This window comes from Dermochelys coriacea, chromosome 2 (genome assembly GCF_009764565.3).
Source record: "Dermochelys coriacea isolate rDerCor1 chromosome 2, rDerCor1.pri.v4, whole genome shotgun sequence".
In the NCBI taxonomy this organism is placed as follows: Eukaryota; Metazoa; Chordata; order Testudines; family Dermochelyidae; genus Dermochelys; species Dermochelys coriacea.
The window spans coordinates 152,949,337-152,975,670 of record NC_050069.1 but is presented as its reverse complement, the minus strand read 5'-3'; the positions used below and the strand labels follow the sequence as shown (position 1 = coordinate 152,975,670).

The 26,334-nt window shown below is 42.0% G+C and overlaps 1 protein-coding gene across 3 annotated transcripts in view; it reads right to left on the bottom strand.

Annotated features, from left to right (window-relative positions):
- GABBR2 (gamma-aminobutyric acid type B receptor subunit 2) overlaps positions 1 to 26,334 on the bottom strand; it is an 868,870-nt gene that overhangs the window by 828,298 nt on the left and 14,238 nt on the right. Inside the window, exon 1 of one of the 3 annotated variants that reach the window (XM_043508506.1) lies at positions 20,533 to 20,971. The exons of the other annotated variants lie outside the window; for them this stretch is intronic. Coding sequence (XP_043364441.1) covers positions 20,533 to 20,823 — 291 coding nt within the window. The 5' untranslated portion in view covers positions 20,824 to 20,971. Of the gene's footprint in view, positions 1 to 20,532; positions 20,972 to 26,334 lie in introns of those variants that run through there. 3 annotated transcript variants of the gene reach the window in all.

Genomic DNA, 26,334 nt, shown 5'->3' with positions numbered 1-26,334 from the left:
GGGTTCTCTGCTTGGCGTCCCCCTCTACTCCCTGATTTTGACCCTGTAACACTCACTCTCATCCCTATTGTATCAATTGTTGTGCCCCACATTCACTTGGATCCTGGGTCCAGTGTCTTCTCCCCTTAGGCTTGAGCCAGAAACTCAATAGGTACCCAGCTGTGACAAAATACTGAATTCCATTTAAAAAATGCTAAATTCTGTGACAAGTTGGCAACATGCCAGATTGTACAGCCACAGAACTGCAGAATGCACAGGACTGTTACTGGTCATATCCTTCAGACATAGGCACAGTTAGATTGCTATATTTGAGGGGCAGCATGCATGCATGCATGTGCACACTGAAACCAATTCTACAGGCTCTCTCTCGCTGTCTGGAGTGGTAACTGGGCTGCCGGGGGGGGAGGGGGGCCGGGGAAAGTGCCGGCTTAATGGGGGAACCTCAGCTTCTGCTGCTGCCAAGGGGACATCACATGCCGGGGTCCCGCTCCCCCACCCCATTCTGCTATCCCCTTCTCTTCCCCATTCTATCCACCTTCGCCTCACCACTGCTTCTTGCTCCATCTCCTCCCCCTTCCTCTCCCCACCCCATCTCCTTTCCTCTTCCCACTGTCCCTTGCCCCATCCCCCTGCCCCCCCCAGTCTTCCATCCCTCTCTCCAATTCCCCCATCCCCTTTTCTTCCCCCTTCCCTATCCCAAACGCCTTCCTTCCCCAGTGCCTCTTCCCCACCTCACCCACCTTCCCCCACATCCCCTGACCCCCTTGCCTTGCTCTGCCCATTCCACCCCATGGACACTCACTATTGTACAGGAAACAGAATGGTGGCCATGCAGAGCACCCAGCACACACAGAAGTAGAAAACGACCAGCACTAGGACCCAGGAGGCAGTGTCCAGCTGCAAAGGCAGAAAGCTGGAACATACACCCTCCCTCACCCTGCAGGAGAGAAGCTGCTTCTTACATCCCTCCACTCCCCACCTAGGTCTGGCTTTCGGGGAGCGGGGTTGAGCAAGCTGGAAATATGTGGGCGGGGGAGGCACAGCGTGCAAATGACAAAGCTCCTCAGTCCCCAGCAGGCTGAACAGAGCAAGCCCTGGGCAGCTCAGCACTCGCAGAAATGGAGGAGGGGGCAGGGGCACATGACCTCATGTGCCCTTCCCAAACCAAGCCTCAGTTTAGGGGGCAATGTCCCCCCAAAATTACTCCCATGCCTTCAGACCTATTGTTCCAAGCACTCTGCAGACCTAGTTTGACATCAATTTATGCTCCATTCTTGTTTTCAGCAACCATAAAACCTAGAAGCTTAATTTTACATAAAATAAGAGCCAAGATTCTACAGCACAGTTTTGTAGTAGGAAGCAAGTTCTGTGGCCAAGGAATATATGGAGACCCGGTCATGTTATCTCATTAGATCAGTTTGCATTTCTCTAGGCCTCCAGCCAGGAGGAAAGGACACAGAACTAGGAGAGGAGGGTAAGGGGAGGTGGAAGAATAGATGCAGTGTCTTGGGAGCAACATCCTGGCACCACACAGATGGCAGGGGGAGAGGCGAAAAAACAGGACCTGGAGACCAATCCTGCCCTTTCTGAGGCGAACAGGCAACACCTTTTATGCAAAGTTCCTAAACTGGAGCCAGTTTATTTTTAGAATTTTAAAATTACAATTAAAAATTTCAAATATCAATTTTTTGAAATTCAACAAAAGAAATTATGAGGGAGAGGAGAAGTGTCCTTGTTTGTATGTGTTTGTTTTTTCCAGTTCTGCACCTAACCATACCCAGGAGGATATTTGACTAGTTCTAAGTACACACACATCATTTATAACAGTCATCCTAAATATGGGGAGGACTGCCCTGGCACAAGACCCTAGCAGCTTATAGATCTGACAAAAGGCATTGTGTAGGATGGCGGACCCAGTACCAGCCTGGGAAAACAATTAACCACACCTAGCTCACCTTCTAACCCTTACCTCTGGGCTCTGTTTATTCTCCAGCACACATACACACGCACAAAATGTGGCTTGATAACATAAAATACTAGGCCTTTTCCCAACCTAGACTGTAGGGTCCTCTGGCCTCCAACAGCTTAATAGTCAGGACCTTACCCAGGCTAGGGGATAGTCCATAGGGCCTACTACTTGTAGTCTTCTGCTGTAATAGCAGGAAAGTGTCCTCCCAGACACCTCCTGGTCCTGTTGGGTTCTCATGTATATACCTTAGTGGTAATCAGACTGTGATGGGATGTTCACTACACACTGGAGTGGAAGGGATTAATGAAGGCCTCATGGGCCTGCCACATCCTATCCCAGAAAGGAGCAGTGGAGGAGAGTCCTCTAAGCAGCCTGGGACACTGTGCAGGAAGCAGCCAACTGGGGCGGGGAGGCTGCATGGACCAGCCAATCAGGGCCCAGCAGGCTCACATAAAAGTGGCTGTAGGGCAGAGTGGGCAGGTGTGTTGTGTTGCTCCAGGGAGCCCAAGAAGAAAGGACTGTGTGCCTAGCAGGCTGCAGAAAGGTAGCACCTTGGACAGAGCAGTTGCTTGCAAGGAGCAGGACGGAACTCCTGGTTGGCTGCTGGGACTTGTGGGCTGGAGGCCCTGGGAAGAGTGCGAAGAAGGTGCTGGAGCCATGGGGAAGTGGCCCAGGGAACTGAAGCAGCACTGGTGGGGAAGTTAAGGAAAGGCAGCAGGAGGCTGCTACTTACAGGGTCCCTGGGCTGAGACCTGAAGTACTGGATGGGCCCTGGTCTCTACCACCCTCAATCACCCCTGGGGAAATGGTTGGCCTATTGATGAAGATACCAAACTCCTGCAGAAGGAGGCAACATGGATGGTGACATGGCCAGAGGGCCAAGTCATGATGCTGCAATACTTGGACTGAGGTGGGTCTGCAGGCATAAAGGATGATAAGAGAGGCACCACCAGAAGAGGGTGCACTAGATGGCAGGGCTAATCCCCATGACAGACAGCAGGAGGCATCGCTGTGGTGAGTGGATCCTGTGAAACAGACCCAATCACTTGCCGCTGTCTAGATGGGTCATATGATGTTCAGCACCTGTCTGCCAGGCGCCTCTCCAGACAAGAGGCTGCCCTGTTACACATGACCTCAGTCTGTGCCAGGGCCCCCTCATTTTCACTCAGTTTGACAAAAACTGTGGTGGAGAATCCCCATTAACAGTGTGTCAGCTGCACATGAAGAGACTGTACAAGGTATTTGGAGGCTCTCCTTTGTGCTCCCCTTTGCTGTGCCCTATTGTTCGTAGCATAGGGAAATACTCATACAAAATTTTGCAAGCGGGAGTCTCTACATTAATGGCCACCCACACAGGCCTCTTGTATCATCTAAGGATGGCGTTTCATCCATTTGGTGTCAGGGATCCTTTAATAGGGCCAGACATATGGTTCATCTGTGCCTGATTTTGAAAATCGCTCCATTCCCTCTGGATCCCCTCCTAGCAATATATGACTGTCTCCACACCATTAACTTTCTGTGGGCCCATAGGAGCCTTGATGCTGGTGGGGATGGTTTTTGAGGTTTCCTATAAGGATATCATATTTAGGCAATATCTCCATATTAAGGACTCTGATCTATCTACTGGAGAATGTATTTGGACAATTGGTACTCTCCTCTTCTTCTGAGCCTCTTTGAGAGCTCATGAGAAGCTACTTCTCCCTGTGAAGTCCCTGTCTCTTACTAGGGATGGTATCCATGAAGGGTATCCATAAAGCACAGTGCTTTAAAGAAATTACAAAATTATCAAGTTTACCAAATCGGAAATGAACATAGGAATTTCTATAACAGATCGGACCTAAGGTCTATCTAGTCCAGTATCTATCTCTGGGAGTTGCCAATACCAAATGCTTCAGAGGAAGATGCAAGAAATCCCAAAGGGGCAATATGGAATAAACTGCCATAAGATTTTTCCTAAGATCCCCAGTAAGAGATTTGTTTATATCTTGAAGCATAAAGTGTTCTCTCCCTGCCAAATGTTTTATAAAATCCTGTCTAATGTAACTTTGTATGTTCTTATTCTCATCTTTTTGTGAGTCCTGCTGAATGCTTGGGCCCAGATTTTTACAGGTATTCAGGAGTTTCTCCATTTGGCATGGCAAGACCTCCTGCACCCCAAACCCCTCATTTCTGGGCCCACCCCGAAGCCCACACCCCCAGATGGAGCCCTCATCCCTTTCTGCACACCGTCAACCTGAGCCAGCCCAGTGATAATGAGTGAGTGAGTTAGGGTGGGGAGAGAGACTGACAGAGGGAGGGGGGATGGAGTGAGCAGAGGCGGGGCCTCGAGAAGGGGCAGGGTGTTAGCAGGGCTTTGAAGGAGGGACAGGGCAGGGGATGGGGCGAAGGTGTTCGGTTTTGTGCAAGTAGAAAGTTGACAACCCTAAACAAATCTAGAAGAGACTGTATTAGCTCATAGGGAACAGCAAATCAGGCACAATTTGCAGTGTGATCTGGCAACAAATGACACATTTTAAGGTATACATGCAGAAGCATCACATCATGCAGCAGACAGGTAGTAATCCCTCTCTATATATATTTCTGGTGCAACTGCATTTCTAGCATTGTGTTCAGTGCTCAGAAACTAGGTCGATGGGCACCTATTTAATAATATAATTGGTTAAAATTAAGAGAGAAGAAATATAGGATGACTATCAAGAAACTCCCTCTCATTGTTGAAATAAAATGATAACAGCAGTTATAGAAATGTGTAAATTAGACAAAACATGCAACATGGGAAATGATGGATTAAGCTCCTTCAGTTCTCAGTTGAGACATGTCAAATTAGACAGGGCAATGCCTAGAAAATTTACTAAAGGGAATAATCTTGCAGAGGTTGAAAGATGGATTAGATGACCTTAATGGTCTGTTCTGTTCACTATCTGTGACTGAACAAGACTTCAGGAGAGGTGAAACCAGAGGTCAGAAACCAGTATTGCTTGTTGATATGCTATTACGTTGACCCATGTGTTGCCCCGTACTATTACATTACCCCTTTGATGTGCTGCCTGTTTAGTTATGTCTAAGGCCCTACTCCTGCGTATGGTTCATTTTAACTGTAGAGGACAAAGTACGCCTTTGTACTTGCACTACTACAATAGAACATTTATGTGCCATCATTATGCAATCATGAAAATCTTTGATACAATATTCAACAAATACATTTTAAAACATTTTCAGTAATATTTTTAATTTCAGATTCAAACAGCAGCTTTTCTGTTGCAGAATCTTCACAATATGTTAACTGCATAGTGTTATTAGAGTCCACCTTTTACACACTAGTAACAATTTTTTGTTGTCAAGGAGATGGACTACGATTTTCTTTCCTGGTAAGAAACTCATACTGAGCTAGATGTTATCAGAATATTCAAACAAACTATAATAGTTTAACCCCTTTACAACTGTATAAATATAACCTGTATGTCCATACTATTCATTCAGGAATTTACAAAAGAGTTGGAAGAAATATATTCTGAACACCAACAGTTCATGGACATATCTAAGAGTTTCCATGGGAACTCTTCCATTCTACTACATTTTTTTAACATCAGTAACTCCCTCACTATTTCATATTTTCATCTGTATTGTTTTTCAGATCTCAGCATATTAGTAGAAGTCACAGGGCCAAGTAGCCTTTGGAACCATGCTGCTGAGGCTTCTAGGTGAGTCAGAGATCAAATGGGAAAAAATAAAGTAGAGGTATTCTGCCATGCTCTGTTCAGAGAACCATAAGAAGGATTTGAGTCCCGGAAAACCTACTTTACAGCGAGAGACTAAACTTTAGTCTATCAAAGAGAAAGTTAAGTGGTGATTTGATCACAGATCTACAATTAGCTGCATGGAGAAAAGATATCAGGTATTAGAAGGATCTTTAATCTAGCAGATAAGGCAAGATGCAGTGGAAAATGAAGTTCAACTGGAAATAGGAGGCACATTTTTAACAATCAGAATAATTAATCATTGGAACAACTTTGTAAGGTATGTGGTCAATTCTCCATTACTTCAACTTTTTAAATCAAAATTGCACGTCTTTCTAAAAGATATGCTGTAGTTCAACTGGAAGTTGATGGGCTAGATGCAGGAATAACTGGGTAAAATCTGGTTTCAGAGTAGCAGCCATGTTAGTCTGTATTCGCAAAAAGAAAAGGAGTACTTGTGGCACCTTAGAGACTAACACATTTATTTGAGCATAAGCTTTCATGAGCTACAGCTCACTTCATTGAATGCATCCGATGAAGTGAGCTGTAGCTCACAAAAGTTTATGCTCAAATAAATTTGTTAGTCTCTAAGGTGCCACAAGTACTCCTTTTCTTTTGGGGTAAAATCTATAGCTCTGTGTTATATAGGAGGTCAGACTACATTATTTTAGAGGATCCCTTCCTTTGCCTCTTGTTTTTTGTTTGTCTGTCTTTGCAGGAGTAGCCATTGTGTTTACTAGCTGCATGGGCTGCACAAGGAAGCTCTCCAGGATTCCATCAGTTTTCCTCTTGTAGCCTTTCCATGTACAAAGCACTTCTGCAATTTAGAGTCTGTTCCTCTCTCTGTCAACCTCTTAACACATGAATCAGAGTGCCCAATGATAAATGCTTGGGATTATGTGATCTTAAAAGCTCTTTTATACTAGAGCACTGTTTCCACTGCTGCTGGTGTCAGGCCAAATTTAAGAATAACGGGCAATTGACCCATACATTTTATCAGTCAGATTGTACACAGTCCATGGATCAACTCTTTTAACCTTTACTATATACTCTCTTTTATGTGTTCTATGGAAAAACATGAATGGCTTCATTCTCTTTTATATTAAAGCTCTCTTACCCAGCTGTGGCAGTGTCCACACGTAATCTGCATCCACTTTAACGCTCCTTTACATTGCAGAATTTGGTAAAAGTTTTAGTATAAATGAGAATTAGACCAATTATCTTTTTTCAATATTATAATAGAAATGTAAAGATAATGTAATTTGTACCAATGAGCAAAACCAATAGGTGTGAGTCTTTGGCTTATGTAGATTGAATGCACTATAATAGAAAGTTGAAATTTGTTTTTTGTTGGTTTTTCACGATAAACATAACTTACTGTTTTAACTGATAATACTATCCGGGTACTGCATTAGTTAATGTGGATCTCCTGCCAGTCTTTAGAACAGAGCTCTCTACTATGGGTACTTTTCCTGAAGGCCAGCAACAGAGATAAGCAAAATTTGAATTTCCATCTTGCAGGAAATTCCAATATTTCAGCATTTGTTTTTGTCCCCAATCAGGATGAGAAGTTGAAATATTGAAAATTCTTCCTGGAATGGAAATTCCAAAACAAAATTGATTTAGAAATGTCAAAACACTTTTTGCATTTTGATCAAAATGAAACATTTTAACATCCCCAAAATTGAAATATTTGGTTTCAGTTTGTTGAAATGAAATAAATGTCTTCATTTTAAGCCATTTAAATATTAAAAGCATTTCCTAGTGTGGCATATTGCCTTATGGAAGTTCAAAAACCTGATGCTCCTATGGGCCAGGTTTCCTGGGCAGACTACCTCTCCCATGATGCATCCAAACATGTGACTCTTATGATGTGCCACACAGAGCTTGCTCAGTACATTGTATTACAAAAGCTGTAGTCCTCCAGGGATCTCAGCCATTAGGAGAGATTGAAGGCCAAAGTACAACTCCCATCAGGCAATCCACTGATAGGGAAATGCAGTTTATGTTGTATTGAATTGATTCAAAATGAAACATTATAGGACTGTTGAATAGAATGAAATATTCCAATTTGGGTTGAATCAACCTGTAAAGAACTATTTTATTTTGATTTTCATAATGGCAAAATAATGGCTTTTCCATTGAAAATTTTGATTTGGCAGAATCTGTATTTTCCATCAGAAAATCATTCCAATGGAAAATTCTCAGCCAGCCCTACTCAGCAATCCCTTTGAGCATGCGGACATTGAAGAGAGTAACAGCTACTTGCTTTTCTTTGCTCACACTCAATTCCATTATTCAGGAAATGGGTGAGGAGCACACAGCAGGATACATTACCATAGTGCTGCTGCTTAGTAGAGTCTTTCTTCTCCCCTCCTTTTAATTAATGCTATCTTCTTTGATAATTTTTTAAAATAAAAATCTGAATATGCATGTGAATTTTAGAACGCTGTGTTAAATATCAGCTCTTAAAACAGAATGTTTGCTCTCAGGCCAAAGCTTCCCAAAGAAGTTCCTGCAGAATGTAAACCAAAAATAACTAACATTCACAACACACACGCTCAGAACGCTGCCAACATCAGGACTTGAATTGGCAGTACATATGTGCTCTGTAGGTTCAATCACCACAATACATCACTTTGATCCACCCATATATTCAGACATCAGGTTATCTGCCAACCCAGAGCACCAGTTCTGCCGCACATGCACAAATGACTTTCTGGCTTGTCACCTTGGCTTGATTTACGCTGTACATCCAATTTTTTTCCTGAATAACTTCTAAAATATTGCTTTCCCAAAAGTCAGTGGACATTGCTGAGATCAAACCTGAGCAGATGATATCAGTTTGGGAGGATCAAAGCCATAGTTTGAGCCTTAGGTGTTTAAAAAAAAAAAGTTACAAGAATTATAAAATTAATGTCACAGGTTTTTATGCTCTGATAGTGTCCTGCTTCGGACTTGTTGGGCACTGTACAAACAAAAGAGACAAACCCTGCCCTGAGGGGCTTGCATGCCAGGACACAAATAGATGAAGGGTAGAGTAATCAAATGAATTTGGACCAGCTTTGTTACTGGTATTATATTTTTTTAAAATTAGGGGGTTAGAGATAGGAAGAAAGGGAGCAGGAAAAAAGGAAAGAAACAGAAGAGCAACAGTTACAGCTTGTCACCTGTCTAACCATGATTTCAGGCAGGGTTTTGTGGGCTTCATTGCAGAGGTAAGTCTTAAGGAGGGATTTGAAGGAGAACAAGGTAATGACTTTGGATTTTTTCAGGGAGCTTTTCTCATTTATAAAAATGGCAGAGAAAGCATGAAGGTGTTTAAGGGAGAGGCTGACTGGTGGGTATTAAAGACGGTGAATCCTGGCAGAGTAATGTTGGGGGTCAACATCATGAGAGGTTATAAGGTCAGCTAGTTACGGTGGGACTAAGGTATACAAGGCTTTGAGGTAAAGACAAGAGGCTTGTATTTGATGCTCAGGTGAAAGGGGACCCAGGGGGGAAAGACAATGGGAAAAATGATGTGAGTGAGTAGCCAACATTATTTTAGCAGCAACATTCTGAATAGACTTGTGAGGATCAAGGTTGCAATAGTCAATGTCAGACCAGAGGAGGTTACAATAGTCAAGACGTGAAATGATGAGGACTTGGATGAGTGCTTTGGCAGTGCCCAGAGGAAAGGCTGGAATTTACAGTTACTGTGTAAGGAAAAAGTGTTGAGATTTAGAAATGGCCTGAATGTGGGTACAGTAAGGGTTTGAGCTTTGAGCTGGGTGTGTACTTACCAGCTCAAGGAAATGTACCCACGTTAGCTCTAATCGTGCTAGCATGGTAAAAATAGAGCGTAGCCGCATGAGTGCAAGGGGTAGGAGGGGCTAGCTGCCCCAAATACAATCCCATCTGAGTCACTAACTACGACTACCCTCTCCTGTTGCTCACGCCATGGCACCCGTACTCTACTTTTAGTGTGCTAGCTCAATGAGAGCTAGTAAGGTATGTCTCTTTGAGCTGGGAATCACATACCCAGCTGAAAGCATAGACATAGCCTAAGAGGGCCAAATCAAAGCTGACATCCAGGTTACAGGCCTGAGTGACTGGGACAGTGGTGGTGTTCTCCACAGTAATGCAGAAATGGGGAGAGGGGAGCATTGGAGGGAAGCTCAAGAGCTCAGTTTGGGCCATGCTGAGTTAACATAATGAATCCACAAAGATGTCAGAAAGATAGGCCAAGATACTAGATTGGAGGAAGGGAGTTAGGCACCTAGAGAAAAGTAGATTTGAGAGACTTGAGAGACATCAGCATAAGATAAGCACACCTACAAAGAGAGTGTACTGGGAGAAGAGCAGGAGTAGGACGGCTTGCACCGTGGCTTCTATGGTTGGGAGCCAGGATAAGAGCCTAAGAGTGAGAAGGAGGAAAGCGGAGCTGGGGACCCTGGCTGAACAGGGCTTCTGGAGAATCTGGAAGCAGTCAGAAAATTGGGCAGGCACAGCCTCCGAGAGATGTGCTTTTGTTCCTTTTCTTTACCAAAAGGGAAGATGTTGTGTCATAATTACTTTATGTCGACGAAGAATGTTACTTGTTGGCACACATTGTCACAAAATAAAATAGTTATAATAGATAATGCAAATGATTTAATAATGAAAGCTAATTCAGTTTTGAATAACTGCCAATACAGTACATTTGTTATGCTTTAATTATTATACAAAACCTGAACTGTCCACATTTTTTATTTATTGAGATCACTGAAACTTATAAAGACATTCAAGCCAGCTGCCACACATATTGAATTTCAAAATAGGTGTATTTAAGAAATTTTATGTAAAAATAAGTGGCTGATCAAAAAATCTAGAAAAGACATTTTAGCCTAAGAAGAACAATATGACTCAATTTTGGGTGAAAACTAATAGTATCTAAACTACTTGAGAGAGTGTAGTATTGCTATAAGTGTACAGCACAATACAGCCTTAACTAGGGAGCTGTGACCTGCACCTCCATAGTAAGACTGAATGGACATATCTGAAACCCTGGCAAAACTATGTACTATAAGTGGTCAGCCAAATTCACAAGTTGACCCCATCTAGAAATATGGACTTGTTCCTACAAGTGCCGATCAGGGAAGAGCCTGAAGCAAGTGACACTGGCATGGTGGAGAAGCTTGGATGGTGGCTACTTTCGAAAAAAATGGCTAAGCAGCACCTACATGCATGCCAGTATGAGACAATGCACTGACCCACAATCTGGGATTCCTCATAATCAATTATATATAGTGCAACAAATTTCAAAAAAGCAGATTGATATACTGTGGGATGAGTGCTGGTCCTGCCTGGGATCAAAATAAGGGGGCTGGAAAGAAAAAGGATCTGAGGCGGGACAAGAACGAGCTAGAAAGAAGGAGTTTGAAAAGGACAAACTTTCCATGCACAGTGGTCTTTGTTTTCTTTGTTATTTGATCTCCTGCAGAAAACAAATAGACCTGAATTCTAAAATTTTCTTTACCCAAAAGAAACCCATCTAAAAACGGTATTAGTTATCAAGGACTCCATTGTTTTGCCAGTGCATTTTCTCAGCTAAAGGCTGTTATACTTAAGGAAAATGATCTTGCCTTGTACAGCAAAATCAGGGTCTGCATTTTTTTTCTATCACTTCTTTAGAGTGGAAGCTAAAGAACAATGCAAGACTTGTCTAGGAATGACAGCAGAATGGAAACATTACGGGTGGTATTTATTGTAGAAGTTGACAATTCTGCACTAGTCACAAATCACAACAATGTAAATTGCTCCAAGAGTAACAGCATTCACCAGAGGCGTGGATTCATTCAAACAGAAAAATGAACAGCAGTACTAGGACCTTATCAGTTGCATTAATTGAAGATAATCTTTCCCAGAATCTGATTATTGTTTCTGCTGTCCATTTTCATTCTCAAATTATAGGGCTGGCAATTCATAAAGCTTCCACTATTAAAAAGCTTCTGACGGGAGTATCCCATAGGAAAAACTTATGTGAGAAGACAAGAGTAGAACTGTGTGGAGAAGGGAAATTCCATTTCATGGAGGCTTTTCAAGATTCTGACATTCAATTTTGTTCCTATTAGGGACAAAACATGAAAGTTTTGAAATTCTCTGCAAAAGAAAATACCTCCCCGCAAAAAATTTTAATGTTGACAAAATTGAAACATTTTATTTTGGTTTCAACTTTTTCAACTGTGATTTCTCAGAATGCAGCTCTTATCTCACAGATCATTGGTGGATCATCAAAGCAGACTTCCTCTCTATCAAGACATAGGTGGTCCATTAGAGCACAGCACCTCTCTTCTACGCATTCCCTCCCTCAGATCCATGCCCAGTTCAATCCCCACTTCTCCTCCATAATCTTACACACAGCCCAAATTTCCTTGTGCCCCCACAGTTCCATATAGCCACCATGCCCCCTAAAGCTTCACATATCATCCATGGGTTCCTACAACCCCATGCCTTCTCAATCTACCGTGCTCTTCCCAAACCAACACCCTTATCTTCCTCATGTTCCTTCACAATGCAACTCCACTCCTCAAGATGCTCAAAGGAACCTACTAATGTGGGGTCAAGGGGGTCATGGGCTACAGTGAACACTCTGACATGAGGAGACCTGCCACAAAAACATCTCAATGTGGGGGAAGGGAAGGGCCAAGGAACATGCCTTCATTCCACAGGAGTGCCCAGGCAGGGCACATGCAGGGTGCTGCCAGAAGCAGAGGGGGCCAATGGGGAGGGCATATTCAGGAGCAGCTCAGATTTGCAGGGGGAGCTAGGAGTGGGAAAGGAAGCATTAACACTGTCCTGCCTTTTCCACCCTCCTAATATTCTGTGGTTCATCAATCCCAGTGCGGCAAACTAGAACATTTTCACTGGCTGGAGAAAGGATGGAAGCACCAGTGCTTTGCCCCAACTTCCTCTGCTGTGTCACTGTGCTGCTCCTGTGTAGCCCTTACCCAAAGTTGGAGGTAATTGCTAAGATATTGACATATTTGCTCCTAGCAACCCCCACCTAGTCATCAGGTCTACGCTGGAGATGCTTGAGGACATGCTTTAGCTTAAAGCTAAAGAAGGGGAACTAACACTGGGGGAACATGTCACACAAGGGGAGGAGGAACCAAATCAGGAAAAAGACATTGGACATCATTGTGGACAGTTCAATGGAAATCTTGGCTTAATGTACAGCAACTGTCCAAAAAGCAGAAAGAAAAAACAAAAACCCCAACCCTGTAGATTCTAAAATGAGGGAGAAAATAAAGGGAGACACAGCAAAGATAGAGCTGAAGAAACAGAATAATATCAGTGAGTGAAGGAAAACATTTTGGGTTTCCCCACAAGACATACATGTAATAAAATCTTTCTGTTCTAAGAAAACTAGCTAGAACTCCCTTACCATACCTCCTTACTCAGGGCAATGGTTGCATACACTGTGTGCATCCACAGCTCTCCCATCTTCTGCTGCACTGAAGAGTGAAATTTTGGAATAAAACTGAAGTTGGACGCGCCTTCCGTGGCAGTACAAAGCATTAAGCCAACAGGCAATGAGGCCAGCCCCATCGTCCTACTTTTTTAAAATGTATAATTCATAAAAAGAACAATTGCCAATAATCACAGCAGAGAAAGATTTTCTGTAATGTTCATTGCAGAAAAGAGCATTTTCTCTTTGGTATTTCTAGTTAGACAGTTCTAATAATGGGGACAGTAATATGGCAGTTTGGGAAGGCTAAAATTAGCATTTGACAAGTACTTTGTGGTTCACAATGTAAATGTCTATGGCATAATTCAGTTCCTCTAAAAGGTAAAGTCTGATATTCTGCTCATCTCAATTGCTGGAAGGTGTGAACTGACTTTCCAAATTCATGGTCTTTTAGTAACTTTCAGAGGGTACTAATTCATGTAAGTCCCCAAAGCATCTTGTCAAAGCTTTTTCACAGTGCAAAGATAATAATACTTCTCACTACACTTTATGTGTTTTGGAACACAGGCTTTCTGAATCACAAGACCCTTTTGTTTTCTGTACTTTTCTGGGCAGATGGTTTCATACAGCATTTCAAAAGAAGTCAAAAATGCAATTTTATTCATGCAGATGGAGCTGCAAATTCTATCCTAAGAGTTGCACATAGGAAAATCCAACAATTTACAGTTTCTAATTTATGAAATTCCACTCTAATTAATAAATAAGAATTACATGATAAAGTCAATACCAATTGTCTAATTTTTTTAAGTTGCTTTTAAGTAGAAATCCCCATACACCGGTCCTCCTGCATGAAAAGGAAGCCAACGTTAAATAATTTAAACAAGCTTGATGTAACAGTTCAGTTTACTGAAGTTTAAGCCTCAAGCAGAAAAGCTTTCTTATTTAGATAGTATAAGAAGAAGAGGACTTTAGAAATTTTCACTGTGGAAATAATTTGCTTATCAGTGTCACTTTATGTGACAGTTTCATTGTGCCTTCTCAGAAGGTATAAGCATACAAAATCATGCATTAGACAAGCTCTGTTACACACAGATAGCATTCCTTTAGATTCTTGATGTCACGCCCTTATTACAAAGCAAACTGTTTGTTACTAAACAGTAGACCAATAAGAAGACCTAATCCAGACCAGGGCATCTTGGTTTGCTTCTGAGGCAGGGTAAATGGGTTAAGATGAGCTATCTAGCTGCATGTTGTGTTTTGGGTCAGGCTTAACAGAACACAAACCCCAGCTGGGTGGTTACTATGAATGGAGGACGTCCAGAGCGGAAGAGGGCTGCAGGCAGGGAGACACTCAGCAGTCACCCTCTGGAGTGAGAGTGTAGAGGGACCAGGAAGGTCAAGAAGGAAGACTCAAATGAGAGGGAAGAGAGTAGAAAAATATCCTCTCCCTGGGAAGCAACCCAAAAGAAGGATGAGAAGAGCAACGCTATTCCCAGGATGAGCTGAAGCCTGATGGGAAGTGGGAACCCTGAGGAGCTGCGGCCTGCCTAAATCCGCGAGTGAGGGGAGGAGTCTGCCAGTTCTTGGACAGTGGGGCTGTGGAAGGCACAGGAGTCTGGGATGAAGTGAGGGGAAAATACTATAGCAGCTGAGGCACACCTGTGAGGAAGAAGCAACCTACTGAACCCAGCTGGGCTGAGAGTTTGTGTGTGTGTGGTTCTAGTGGATTTTGGTAAAGGACTCTGTGGTTCCAAAAGGGGCTGGACTCTATCATGTGGTCTAGTTGGAGGGCCAGGACACTCCTACAGCTGGATAAGGCCAATGCATTGTGGAGGAAACTGAGACATTAGTGCTGCAATGCCACATCCAGCCAGGAGGTTGTGTGTTAGGACAACAACTTGCCACAGGCAGAGCATGTATGCATAATGATAGACTCAAACATCCCTATACAATCAAAGGAAAAAGTGGTACCTTGGAATGGCATAGGAACTACCCAACAATAACACTGTGTATACTGTATGTTTAAACCACCCTTTTTAATTCCCATCCTGGAAGCCTAGATGAGAACAAAGTAGGAACTTGAGGAGCTGAAATAATGTCTCCAGTCCACCAATAGAATATAATGATTTGGGGCCAGGCATGTAAGAATCTATCTACCCACTAACTCTGAAAGCTTCGGAGAAGGTTTGTGGGAGAACCTGCAAATGCTACTAATGTAGAAGAAAGCCTCCAGAGACACTCACACATTGGACAGTCTGATTACATCTGCCATCCTCTCAGTTAAAATCTCAAGAGACATTTTGCCCCAAAATACCCCTTTGGTCTACAGAAAGATGTGCTGGACTGGGAACCAAGAAACAATGGGTTGTGGTCTCACCTCTTCTGATGAAGTCTCTGAATTGTGCAGCTCACAGTGATAATGACTGATTAAGGTCTGACATCTCCACCCCAGGAGAGAGGTAGCTAAGTAACTGACAGGTTGCACAAGGTCTCTCCAGGCAGAGCTGGGAACAGAGCCCAGAACACTAATATGATGCAGTCAACTCTCATTCACTCAATCATACTTTCTTTCAGACTGTACCAAATCTATATGCCTAGCTATTATGTGGATAACCACTGCTCTAACCACTAGACCATACTCTACTCACAGAGACAGGAATAAATGATCTGGAGGATGGTGTGGATTGCACTCTCAGCAAATTTGCGGATGATACTAAACTGGGAGGAGTGGTAGATACGCTGGAGGGGAGGGATAGGATACAGAAGGACCTAGACAAATTGGAGGATTGGGCCAAAAGAAATCTAATGAGGTTCAATAAGGATAAATGCAGGGTCCTGCACTTAGGATGGAAGAATCCAATGCACCGCTACAGACTAGGGACCGAATGGCTCGGCAGCAGTTCTGCGGAAAAGGACCTAGGGGTGACAGTGGACGAGAAGCTGGATATGAGTCAGCAGTGTGCCCTTGTTGCCAAGAAGGCCAATGGCATTTTGGGATGTATAAGTAGGGGCATAGCGAGCAGATCGAGGGACGTGATCGTTCCCCTCTATTCGACACTGGTGAGGCCTCATCTGGAGTACTGTGTCCAGTTTTGGGCCCCACACTACAGGAAGGATGTGGATAAATTGGAAAGAGTACAGCGAAGGGCAACAAAAATGATTAGGGGTCTAGAGCACATGACTTATGAGGAGAGGCTGAGGGAGCTGGGATTGTTTAGTCTGCAGAAGAGAAGAATGAGGGGGGATTTGATAGCTGCTTTCAACTACCTGAAAGGGGGTTTCAAAGAGGATGGCTCTAGACTGTTCTCAATGGTAGCAGATGACAGAACGAGGAGTAATGGTCTCAAGTTGCAATGGGGGAGGTTTAGATTGGATATTAGGAAAAACTTTTTCACTAAGAGGGTGGTGAAACACTGGAATGCGTTACCTAGGGAGGTGGTAGAATCTCCTTCCTTAGAGGTTTTTAAGGTCAGGCTTGACAAAGCCCTGGCTGGGATGATTTAACTGGGACTTGGTCCTGCTTTGAGCAGGGGGTTGGACTAGATGACCTTCTGGGGTCCCTTCCAACCCTGATATTCTATGATTCTATGATTCTATGAATAGAAACCAGAAATCTTGATGCCCCACACTCCACTGCTGCCTCACAAATAATTATATAAATTTATTAGAGCATAAGCTTTCGTGAGCTACAGTTCACTTCATCGGATGCATCCGATGAAGTGAGCTGTAGCTCACGAAAGCTTATGCTCTAATAAATTTGTTTGTCTCTAAGGTGCCACAAGTACTCCTTTTCTTTTTGCGAATACAGACTAACACGGCTGCTACTCTGAAACAAATAATTATGTAACTCACTATGTTTTATGTCCTCCTCTAGAGATTAGTTCACCTAGAGAACAGCAGCCTAACTGTGTTACCAGTTGCTCCTTTCACTCAAATAGTAGAGATCTATGCTGTGGATCTGGAGTTACCCAATTCAAAACCTGCTGATCATCCATATGGGAAAAAATAGCATGCATTCATGAAATTAGAGACTAACATAATGCAAACACAAGGAATGACAATTAAGTTTGCCCTATATGAGAAGTGTTTGGTAGCTTTCCGTTCCACTCCCACATCACAAACTCATGAGCACACTTTGGCAGACTCATTAGAGAGGCCAAGAATTTCCATGATCATGGAGGCTGAACTGTGCTTGTTATTCCTAGAGGAAGTTCCTCCCATCCAGATTAGAGTTGAAGCCTGCTGATGAGGCAGGGTATATGGAAAGATTACCTCCCTGCTGCCCTATAAGTACACAGAGGACTTCACTTACCAGGGGTCTTATGCCAATGCCTTTCACCAGCACTGAATTCACATACTTAATTCAGACACTAGCTTAAAAAATTGTATCCTCATTCTGTTATTCTAATATTCTAAAATATATTAGTTTACCAAGGTCACATTCTGCCAATTTCATTTCCAGTTAAGGTTGAGGAAAATGAATAACTAGAACACAGTTAAATAAATTTGTCCTGTTTAATTTTAGCAATGAAAATTTTGGTGTACAGAATTGATAAAGTTCTGTTACTATTTAAACACATAGCCAAAATATAAGGCAATTTTGTAGTATAAGGACTCATGTTAGTTTTAAATTAAGCACTTGAAAATTACACTACAGTGCTGGCGAATCAAATAGACAGTTGCCGTTACATGAGAAATTCTTTCAGTTATAATCTTTTGGAACCTTGACAAAGGATAACAGAATACCTTTCATCACAAGTACACTATGATCATTATTGGTATGACATGCTCTGCCTATCTTTGATCTAATCTATCTATCTATCTATATATATGGAAAGCTATAAATAAGCAAATATTTGTTTGATTTGATATTTGGTAGACTTCTCAGAAAATAAACAATATATTGAGGGGTAAAAATGTACTTTAACACGTTTCTATTACATTTTCAGCCTATGACTCGTAGGTTAGAGAATATTAAATCAGTTATGTCCCAAATTGGAAAGTAATTGCATTTTAGTGGACTGTTGCACTGCATTGCACTGTTGAACTGGTGCTAAACTGACTTAATGGGGGCTCCACATAGGCACAGCAATTCACCCCCATGCAGTCATTTTCAGGCTCAGGGCCTTAGTGTTAACTTCAAAACTTTTCAGCACCTCTTTCATTGCTAGGTTCTGGTTTGACGAATATGAAGATATTTTTTTCTACTGACAGGTTTCAGAGTAGCAGTCGTGTTAGTCTGTATCTGCAAAAAGAACAGGAATACTTGTGGCACCTTAGAGACTAACAAATTTATTCGAGCATAAGGTTTTGTGGGCTACAGCCCACTTCATCGGATGCATGCAGTGGAAAATACAGTAGGACAATTTTATATGCACAGAGAACATGAAACAATGGGTTTACCATGCACACTGTAACGAAAACTCTCATAATAGTGTGCATGGTAACACCCATTGTTTCATGTTCTCTGTGCATATAAAATCATCCTACTGTATTTTCCACTGCATTCATCCGATGAAGCGGGCTGTAGCCCACAAAGCTTATGCTCAAATAAATTTGTTAGTCTCTAAGGTGCCACAAATACTCCTATTTTTTTCTACTATTATTGTTTCACTGTGTAAGCTGATCTGTGTGGACAGAAACAGAAGTTGACAGATAGAAAATATTTGATTGATCAATTAACTTTTTTTATTTTTATGTAATGCTGTGTACCTTACATACTACAATAACTTGACATATAGGCCAAGATCCTCAGCCCAGGATCACACAACATAGTTCAGGTGACCTTTGCACTCCCCCAGTCCTGGGCTGACTGTGTGAGGGGCAGTCCTCCGTCTAGACTACCAGCATAAATCAGAAGAGCCCAAGAATTACTCTTAAATTAGCTGAGTGCCAACAAACCCCAGAAGCAATACAGCACCTGGGAATCAGTAAGCAATACAGAAACTGTATCAGCCTCCCTTTTCCAGCTATCCTTTCCCCCTTTGCTGGCAACAGGAAGAGAGGGAGAAGAAATGGGGTGTATCTTTGTTCCATGGAAGGAATCCCTTTACACTAGGTAGGATGATCCTCCTGTGGCTGGCTACACGAGCTGTAGAGCTAGAATCATTTGGCAGGGTGGTGCAAAATGGCCACACAGCACCACAGAGTGTGGGACTTAGAGTTAGGTAGATCTGATCAGATGATGACAATTCTGTTTTGCAACAACATTAGAAATTTGGTTTCCTGCTACATTGGAATGAAACCAAAACCTTTTGAACATTTTCGCAAAAACGGAATTGTGTCAAAATGTTCATTTTCAGATTGAAAGTAGAGCTTTTTGATTCAGGAAAGGGATATGTATGGCTAGGGCACTGGTGTGGGTGATTTGATTTCAAGTCCCTATTTCCCTGATTTGGAGCAGAGTTTTTCATCCCATATTACTCTGCTTCAGGCAGAGCAGAGATCTGAACCTGATCTCCCACCACAGTGCCCTAAACCACCAGGCAACAGAGTGTGAGAGAGTCTTTCTTTCATTTGATTAAAAATGCTCTCTCTTGAATCGGAATGTAATATTTAACTTCCAACGTAAATCAGTCCTTTAATTTCACTTTTGTCTGCTTAGTCAGATCTCTCCCATGCCACCTTCATGATCTTGCAAATGAGAGAGGAGATTCAAATATTTGGGATGAATAAAATTTTGAAGTATTACAACTACAGGTGTCCCTTCAAATGTCTTTACATCTAACTCCTCAGAACCTCCAGCTCTTGTACATCCGTCCACCTCTGGTCATTTGGTCTAGCAAGCTGCCTTTACCCAACAAGGCCTCATGCACTGACTGCCTCCCCTTGTGACAGACACACAGCACATCTTCATTTTCTTCCTTCTCTAACAATGACTTTCCCTATGGTAACTCACAGGCAACAGAGTGTTGATCTGTGGAGCTACCTCCAGAGGAAGCAGGAAAAAAAAGCAAAAAAAAGAAATACACAGATAGTCCAGAGAAAAAGAACTATTCAGGAATGCTCAATGATTGATATGGGGAGGGAACACCCTCCAGGTACCATAGCAAATAGGAGAAGTACTACTGCCAAGTTGCCTCCAGAGTGCTGAGTGCAGCACTGGATGTATGACTTCCCCTAACTCACTAATGTAATGCTGATAGCTCCTAGGTGAAGAGGCAGACCCTCAAGCCTCCATCCAACAGGCCAAGCTCAGGCAGAGGCCAAATGATTGTGAAGAAAAGAAAATCAAAACAAAACATAACAAACACATTTATCAAGGACTGAAGCTGCCTTGTTATGAGGGGAGAATTCCCAACACATGGGCAACTGAAAATGCAATGGAGAGCTAAAAGTGTGTGATCACATACTATTTAAAATAAAACCCTGTAAACATTACCACATCCATTTACCTGAGTATCCTTTACTGTTACCTGGAGTTCATATTTCTTCAAAATCCATGAATGCCTGTATAAATGTTCCAAGGCTAAATGAATAGCAGGTAACACTCCTGCTGTTAGATTTCTCTGGCCTGTTATGCAACTGACCGGTAAAAGCCCAAGAATAGATAGGCGAATATGATCCGGTTCTTCAGAACATCTGATTATTAGCAGCATGTAAATTACCAGAATCTCCCTCCTCCATCTCCAGAAAACCATCTTTCCTAGTGTCTCTCTCTGTCTTCCTGTCTCCCCTTGAAGCATTCATCCCTAGAGAGAACAGGCCTCAGCTTCTCTCTATGCCAGACATTTTGCAGCTTTCTTTTGCCATGGTCAGTTATGTCCCTCTGAGAAAGGAGCTAATTGTTATTAAAGGATAAAGAGCTCTCCAAGGCTGGCTTTTCCAATTTGGATAGTAATCCTGCTCACAGCAGTGCTGTGAATCAATATTTCACAAGAATAATCTCTAGGCAAATTGCTCTGCCAAGTCTAATTTTAAATGTGTCATTTCAGACATTTCTTTAGCAGAAATAATCCATAGTTGACAAATCTATAAACAAATAAGTATAATCATTCTTTTAAAATCTGATATTTTATTAGTTGATCAAAATGCTAGTATATTGAAATATTATTTTCAGTGCCTCTTCATGCTCTCACGTATGCAATATTGCTTCAGTTTGTTTTATTTTGTATTATTTAGCTATCAATCGTTGTTTCAAATTACATTATATGAACCAAACAGAGAATATGTAGTGTTGTACATTGATAATATCTTATATGCTTCCAGAAAGGAATGAAATAGCTCAATCACAGTTGCACACCTTGGACCTAATTCTATTCTCCCTGCACGCCCAAAACTTCTATTAAAGTCAATGGGAATTTTGCACGTACAAGGAATGTAGGTTTGACCTTCTCTCCTACAGTGATGATTGCTTTGGATAATATCTTAGAATCTAATTAATTTTACCTCACTATTTGCAGTCGTCTTAAGGAACACCCATAATAAGTATGAAGAAGTTATAAACCCTGAGGTAATCATACCTATTTATCTAAAGAAAAAACTGGCAGATTTTCAGGGCAATCACTATAATTATAAATAGATGTGTGGAAAAGACTTTTGCCATCTTGCAAATTTTTTTGGAGATTGCAAAAAAAAATCCCATTCCAAGTTGAGACAAAAAAAATCTAAATCTTGAAAATGTGCATGAATGAAAAATAAAAAAAAATTAAAAATTCAGGTTGGCTCAATCAAAATGTTTCATTTGGATAACTTCAAAAACATTTAATTTTGATTTCAACCATTTTTATTTGTTAAAAAATTACTATAATTAGATGAAATTTCTAAACAAAAAGTAATTTTGCATGAGAAAAACAGAATTTTTCATTTTGAAAATGTTGAGACAAAACATTTTTACAATTTCAAAACTTTTTTCAAGAAATTTCTCTAAATCAACCCTTTCCCACAAAAAGTTTTGGTTTGAATGAACTGGCATTTTCTGATCAAAAAACAAAAACAAAAAAACATGCATCAAAAAATTCCCAGCCATCTCTTATTGTAAACTTCCTAATTTTTGGTAACTGCATTCTGTACATTGGATGACCCAAGGTACAGAATATGCTTTAAATAAAATTATGTTAAAACTTCTAAATATCTCAGCTGGAAGTAATAAAGGGCTAGATGGCATTTGAACAGCTATCCCTGAGTAAAGGGGTAAGGCATAGGTGCACTGACTGAGGAGGAGCCCAGGATTTCAGTCTACTGCTGGAGCTGACCAGTAGCCAGTTACTAGTTACCTTGCACCAACTCTCTTGTCCTGGTTAATGTCTGGTTTTTGACAGGAACACCCAGTCGAAAAGAGATCCTGGCAGCTCTGGTCAGCACAGCTGACGGGGCCATTGACTATCTGATTGGCAGCGCCACGCAGTGGGGCTGGCAGGCTCCCTGCTAGCCTCTGCACCACGTGGCTCCCAGGAAGCAGCCAGCACATCCCCCCTCCACCTCCTACATGTAGGGGTAGCCAGGAAGTTCTGCGCGCTGCCTTCGCCCCAAGCACCATCCCTTGTGGGCGTGGTGCCTGCAGACAGGGCAGTGCGCAGAGCTGCCTGGCCGCTCCTCCCTGTAGGAACTGAAGAGGGGACATGCCGGCTGCTTCTGGGAGCTTTTTGAGGTAAGTGCCGCCCGGAGCCTGCACCCCTGAGCACCCCCGTACCCGAACTCCCTGCCCTAGCCCTGATCCTACTCCCATCCTCTGAACCTCTCAATCCCAACCCAGAGCACCCTCCTGCACCCCAAACCCCTCATCCCATCCCCACCCTGGAGCCTGCACCCCCAGCCAGAGCCCTCACCCCCTCCCACACTCCAGCCCCCTAAGCCAGCCTGGTGAAAATAAGCGAGTGAGTGAGGGTGGAGAGAGCGAGCGATGGGGGGGTGGGGGGATGAAGTGAGCAGAAGTGGGGACTCAAAGGAAGGGCGGGGCATGGGTGGGGCCTCAGAGTAGAAAGTTGGCAGCCCTAGTCCTGACCTGTGCTGGGAAGAGCAGAGCCCACCTATTTTTTATTCCTCTCTCCCCTCCCCCAGGCTCAAGCACAGGATGAATGGAGAGTACTGAGTGCTCAGCCCCCACTCTTCCCCACCACGCTTGTCTACAGCCCTGATGCAGTGAGGCAGTATTGGGGACCATGCAGGGCAGGGAGAAGAAGGGATTTACTCCTCTTTATGTCCTTGCCAAACTGCATAGAGCTAGGCCCAAATCCAGCACAAAATTATTGGAACCCTCTCACTGAGTAATTTAGAACATTATCTGGTCAGAACACTATAGAGTATGCAAGGATAGATCAATTCTGCACTAGCAGGGGAATAGATATAATGATGCAATCAGTATTTTCCAGCCCTTAAACCTATATCAGGCCTCGGATACAAGGGCTTATGTCTCAGGCTCTCTTCCTACTACACCACTATTGGCAGAAAGAGGGACAAAATGATTCACCAGTATGACCTCGTTTTCTGCAACATATCAGACCTGATTTCAGAAGAACCAGCTCATTAGCACTAAATTTTGCAGAAAACTGAATATTCCTGTATTGCCAGAGTAGCATTCCAACAGCTATGTTGCAACTCATATTATGCTCCTGTGCAAGAAAGTAAAAATATTTAGAACACACACACACACAAACACACATCCATCCGTACATAGGCTACTCAGATCTTAGGTCCAAGTATTTTGGAGTAAACGAGGCTACTGGCTGACAAGAATAACTGCAACAATGTGAAATAGGTAGCAATTTACTACCGGCATACGCCAGTAGTAAAAACTACTATCCCCATAAGTAAGGGGAAAGCAACAGAGAAATTGTGACTCATCTGTGTATCTGACTCACAATGCCTCTCAGGGCTACTTCTCATTTGGTGCACTGTATGCACCACAACTTGCTCAGGGCTGTACCTAAACTCACACTCTTGTCCTAGTGATGTGGTATGATGCCTGGTAAACAAGGAAGATAACGCTGGAATTTGAGCTGTGTGGAAGTCTGTGCCTGTGGGCTTAGTTGTTTGCTTTAATAAACACTTTCTGTTTAAGAAAGAAATATACAATGACATAGAGGCACTTTGTTCCCAAACATTTAGGGCTTAAAGAGAATTGCTGCTGTTTTGACTTCAGCACATAACACTTGAAATTTGTAGCAGGTGATGTGTCTGTTTAATAGATTAAAATTGCCCAGTGTCAATCTTCTGTTGTACCTATGTATTACAACCTATAGCTTTGTTGAACTGGGAGAACAAATCATGATTCTTTACAATTATTTTTTTCAAATCTTTGTTGCTCTTCATTAAAAGATATATCTACACTAAGAAATCCTTTTCAGAAAATGGTTTTCAGCCGTGGGTTCTGGTACTGAAAACTGTTTCAGCAAGCGTAACAGACTTCCACCAAATAGCACTGTACTGAAACAAATCCAATAAACACTCTGGGAGGTCACCTTCACTTGCCCCTTTTTTCTTAAAGAGAAGTTCTGCTCTGATAAGTGCCTATAAAAATAGAATCATTGAATTCCCATATTTACTGTCTCTCCATTACTCTACATCACACTTGATCATTTTGCAAGAAAAAGGTGATGGTGTATTCCCCCAACCCCAGCCCTGCAAACTATGTTCTTTCCATCTCATTCATCATCACCATGAATAAAGATTCTACAATTGGATGTTAGTTAACATTCTGTTGATGGTGCATTAGTCAGAAAAGAATAAATCTCTGTAGTTGCTAAAAGGAATAGAAGGTAGCAACATTTCTGTTTTCATTAAAGTAAGCATATATGACTGAATATGCAGTGGGGGAAAATATGGGGATTCAGAGGTATCATGATCACATAGCCACCTTTCTGGCCATAATTTAACTTAAATTATTTTTCTTTTCCAGAATTGACTGGTTATACTGGTTTTATTTTGACATAGTTGTCAACTTCCTTAAAATGTGTTTCCTGCCAGGAATAAGAAAAGGAGTACTTGTGGCACCTTAGAGACTAACAAATTTATTAGAGCATAAGCTTTCGTGAGCTACAGCTCACTTCATCGGATGCATCCGATGAAGTGAGCTGTAGCTCACGAAAGCTTATGCTCTAATAAATTTGTTAGTCTCTAAGGTGCCACAAGTACTCCTTTTCTTTTTGCGAATACAGACTAACACGGCTGCTACTCTGAAACCTGCCAGGAATAGTTAGCCACCTAACCAGAATTTACTTTCCTGTTTCAGGTCTTCAAAATTTTTTCCTGCTAAAATTAATCCTATTATCTGTATATCAAAACAGATGTCCACAACTTTTCACTTTGCTGAATTAATTAGCCATAGGTGCCATTCATGTAGTCGAACACACAGATTTGCCCATCAGAAGTAGGAAAATTTGCTCATACTACATAAAGCACCTGTAAAGCATATGTTTTACCTTAATCACATCTCTCAAGAGAATTTTCTCTACTGAATTTGCTATACACACAGAATTTTTTTCCACAGTCATGAGCAACTGTCAAATCTAAATCCAACAAATGACTCACTGTATGTGCTTCCTAAACGTACTTCTCAAATTTGAAAGTTAAATTTGTTAATTTTTTTAATTGTGCTAATTTTCAAAGAAATTTAAATTTAAACTGAAGACCAATTAGGCTATTCAAGTTTTGAACCAATGTTCCTCAAATTTTTTAGCTGATTTGAGCAAACAATTTACTTATTTTTCTTTAGTGAGAATCAATAAATTGTTGTTGAAGCTAATTTCCAGCCTTAAGGGAGAATGGACGACCATGTTTTTCTTGTGTCTTTTCTAGCATTTCTTGTGTGTGATGTCACGTGCACACATGTATTCCTCTTTTCCTACTTCAATCTCAGAACAGAATCATTTTCAGAAAAGGGATGGGTAAAGCACTTACAGAAAGATCTTCTGTGAGGGGTTTTGGGGAGGTTTTTTTGGTCATTTGTTGTTGTTTGGTGCATTCCAAAGGCAAAGGGTGATACGTTTATTGTTCCCTTGTATTTATAGCATTTTAAATTGAGTTCTGGACTCCTTCATCTGTATTTCTGAGACACGGTCCAGTTTAGAAGTTTAGCTCATGTTAAAGTTTGACTATATACTTAAACTGCAGCTATGTGTCATTTCATGCCTCCCACACAATAGTTTCTCCCCTCTTGAGGACAGTCCATTAACATTTAGAGCGATGTTCCCATCCCACACTGATGCACTGGCTTTTTTCAAAGCAGATTATCGTTACAATTGGGAGAAATGTTTTGG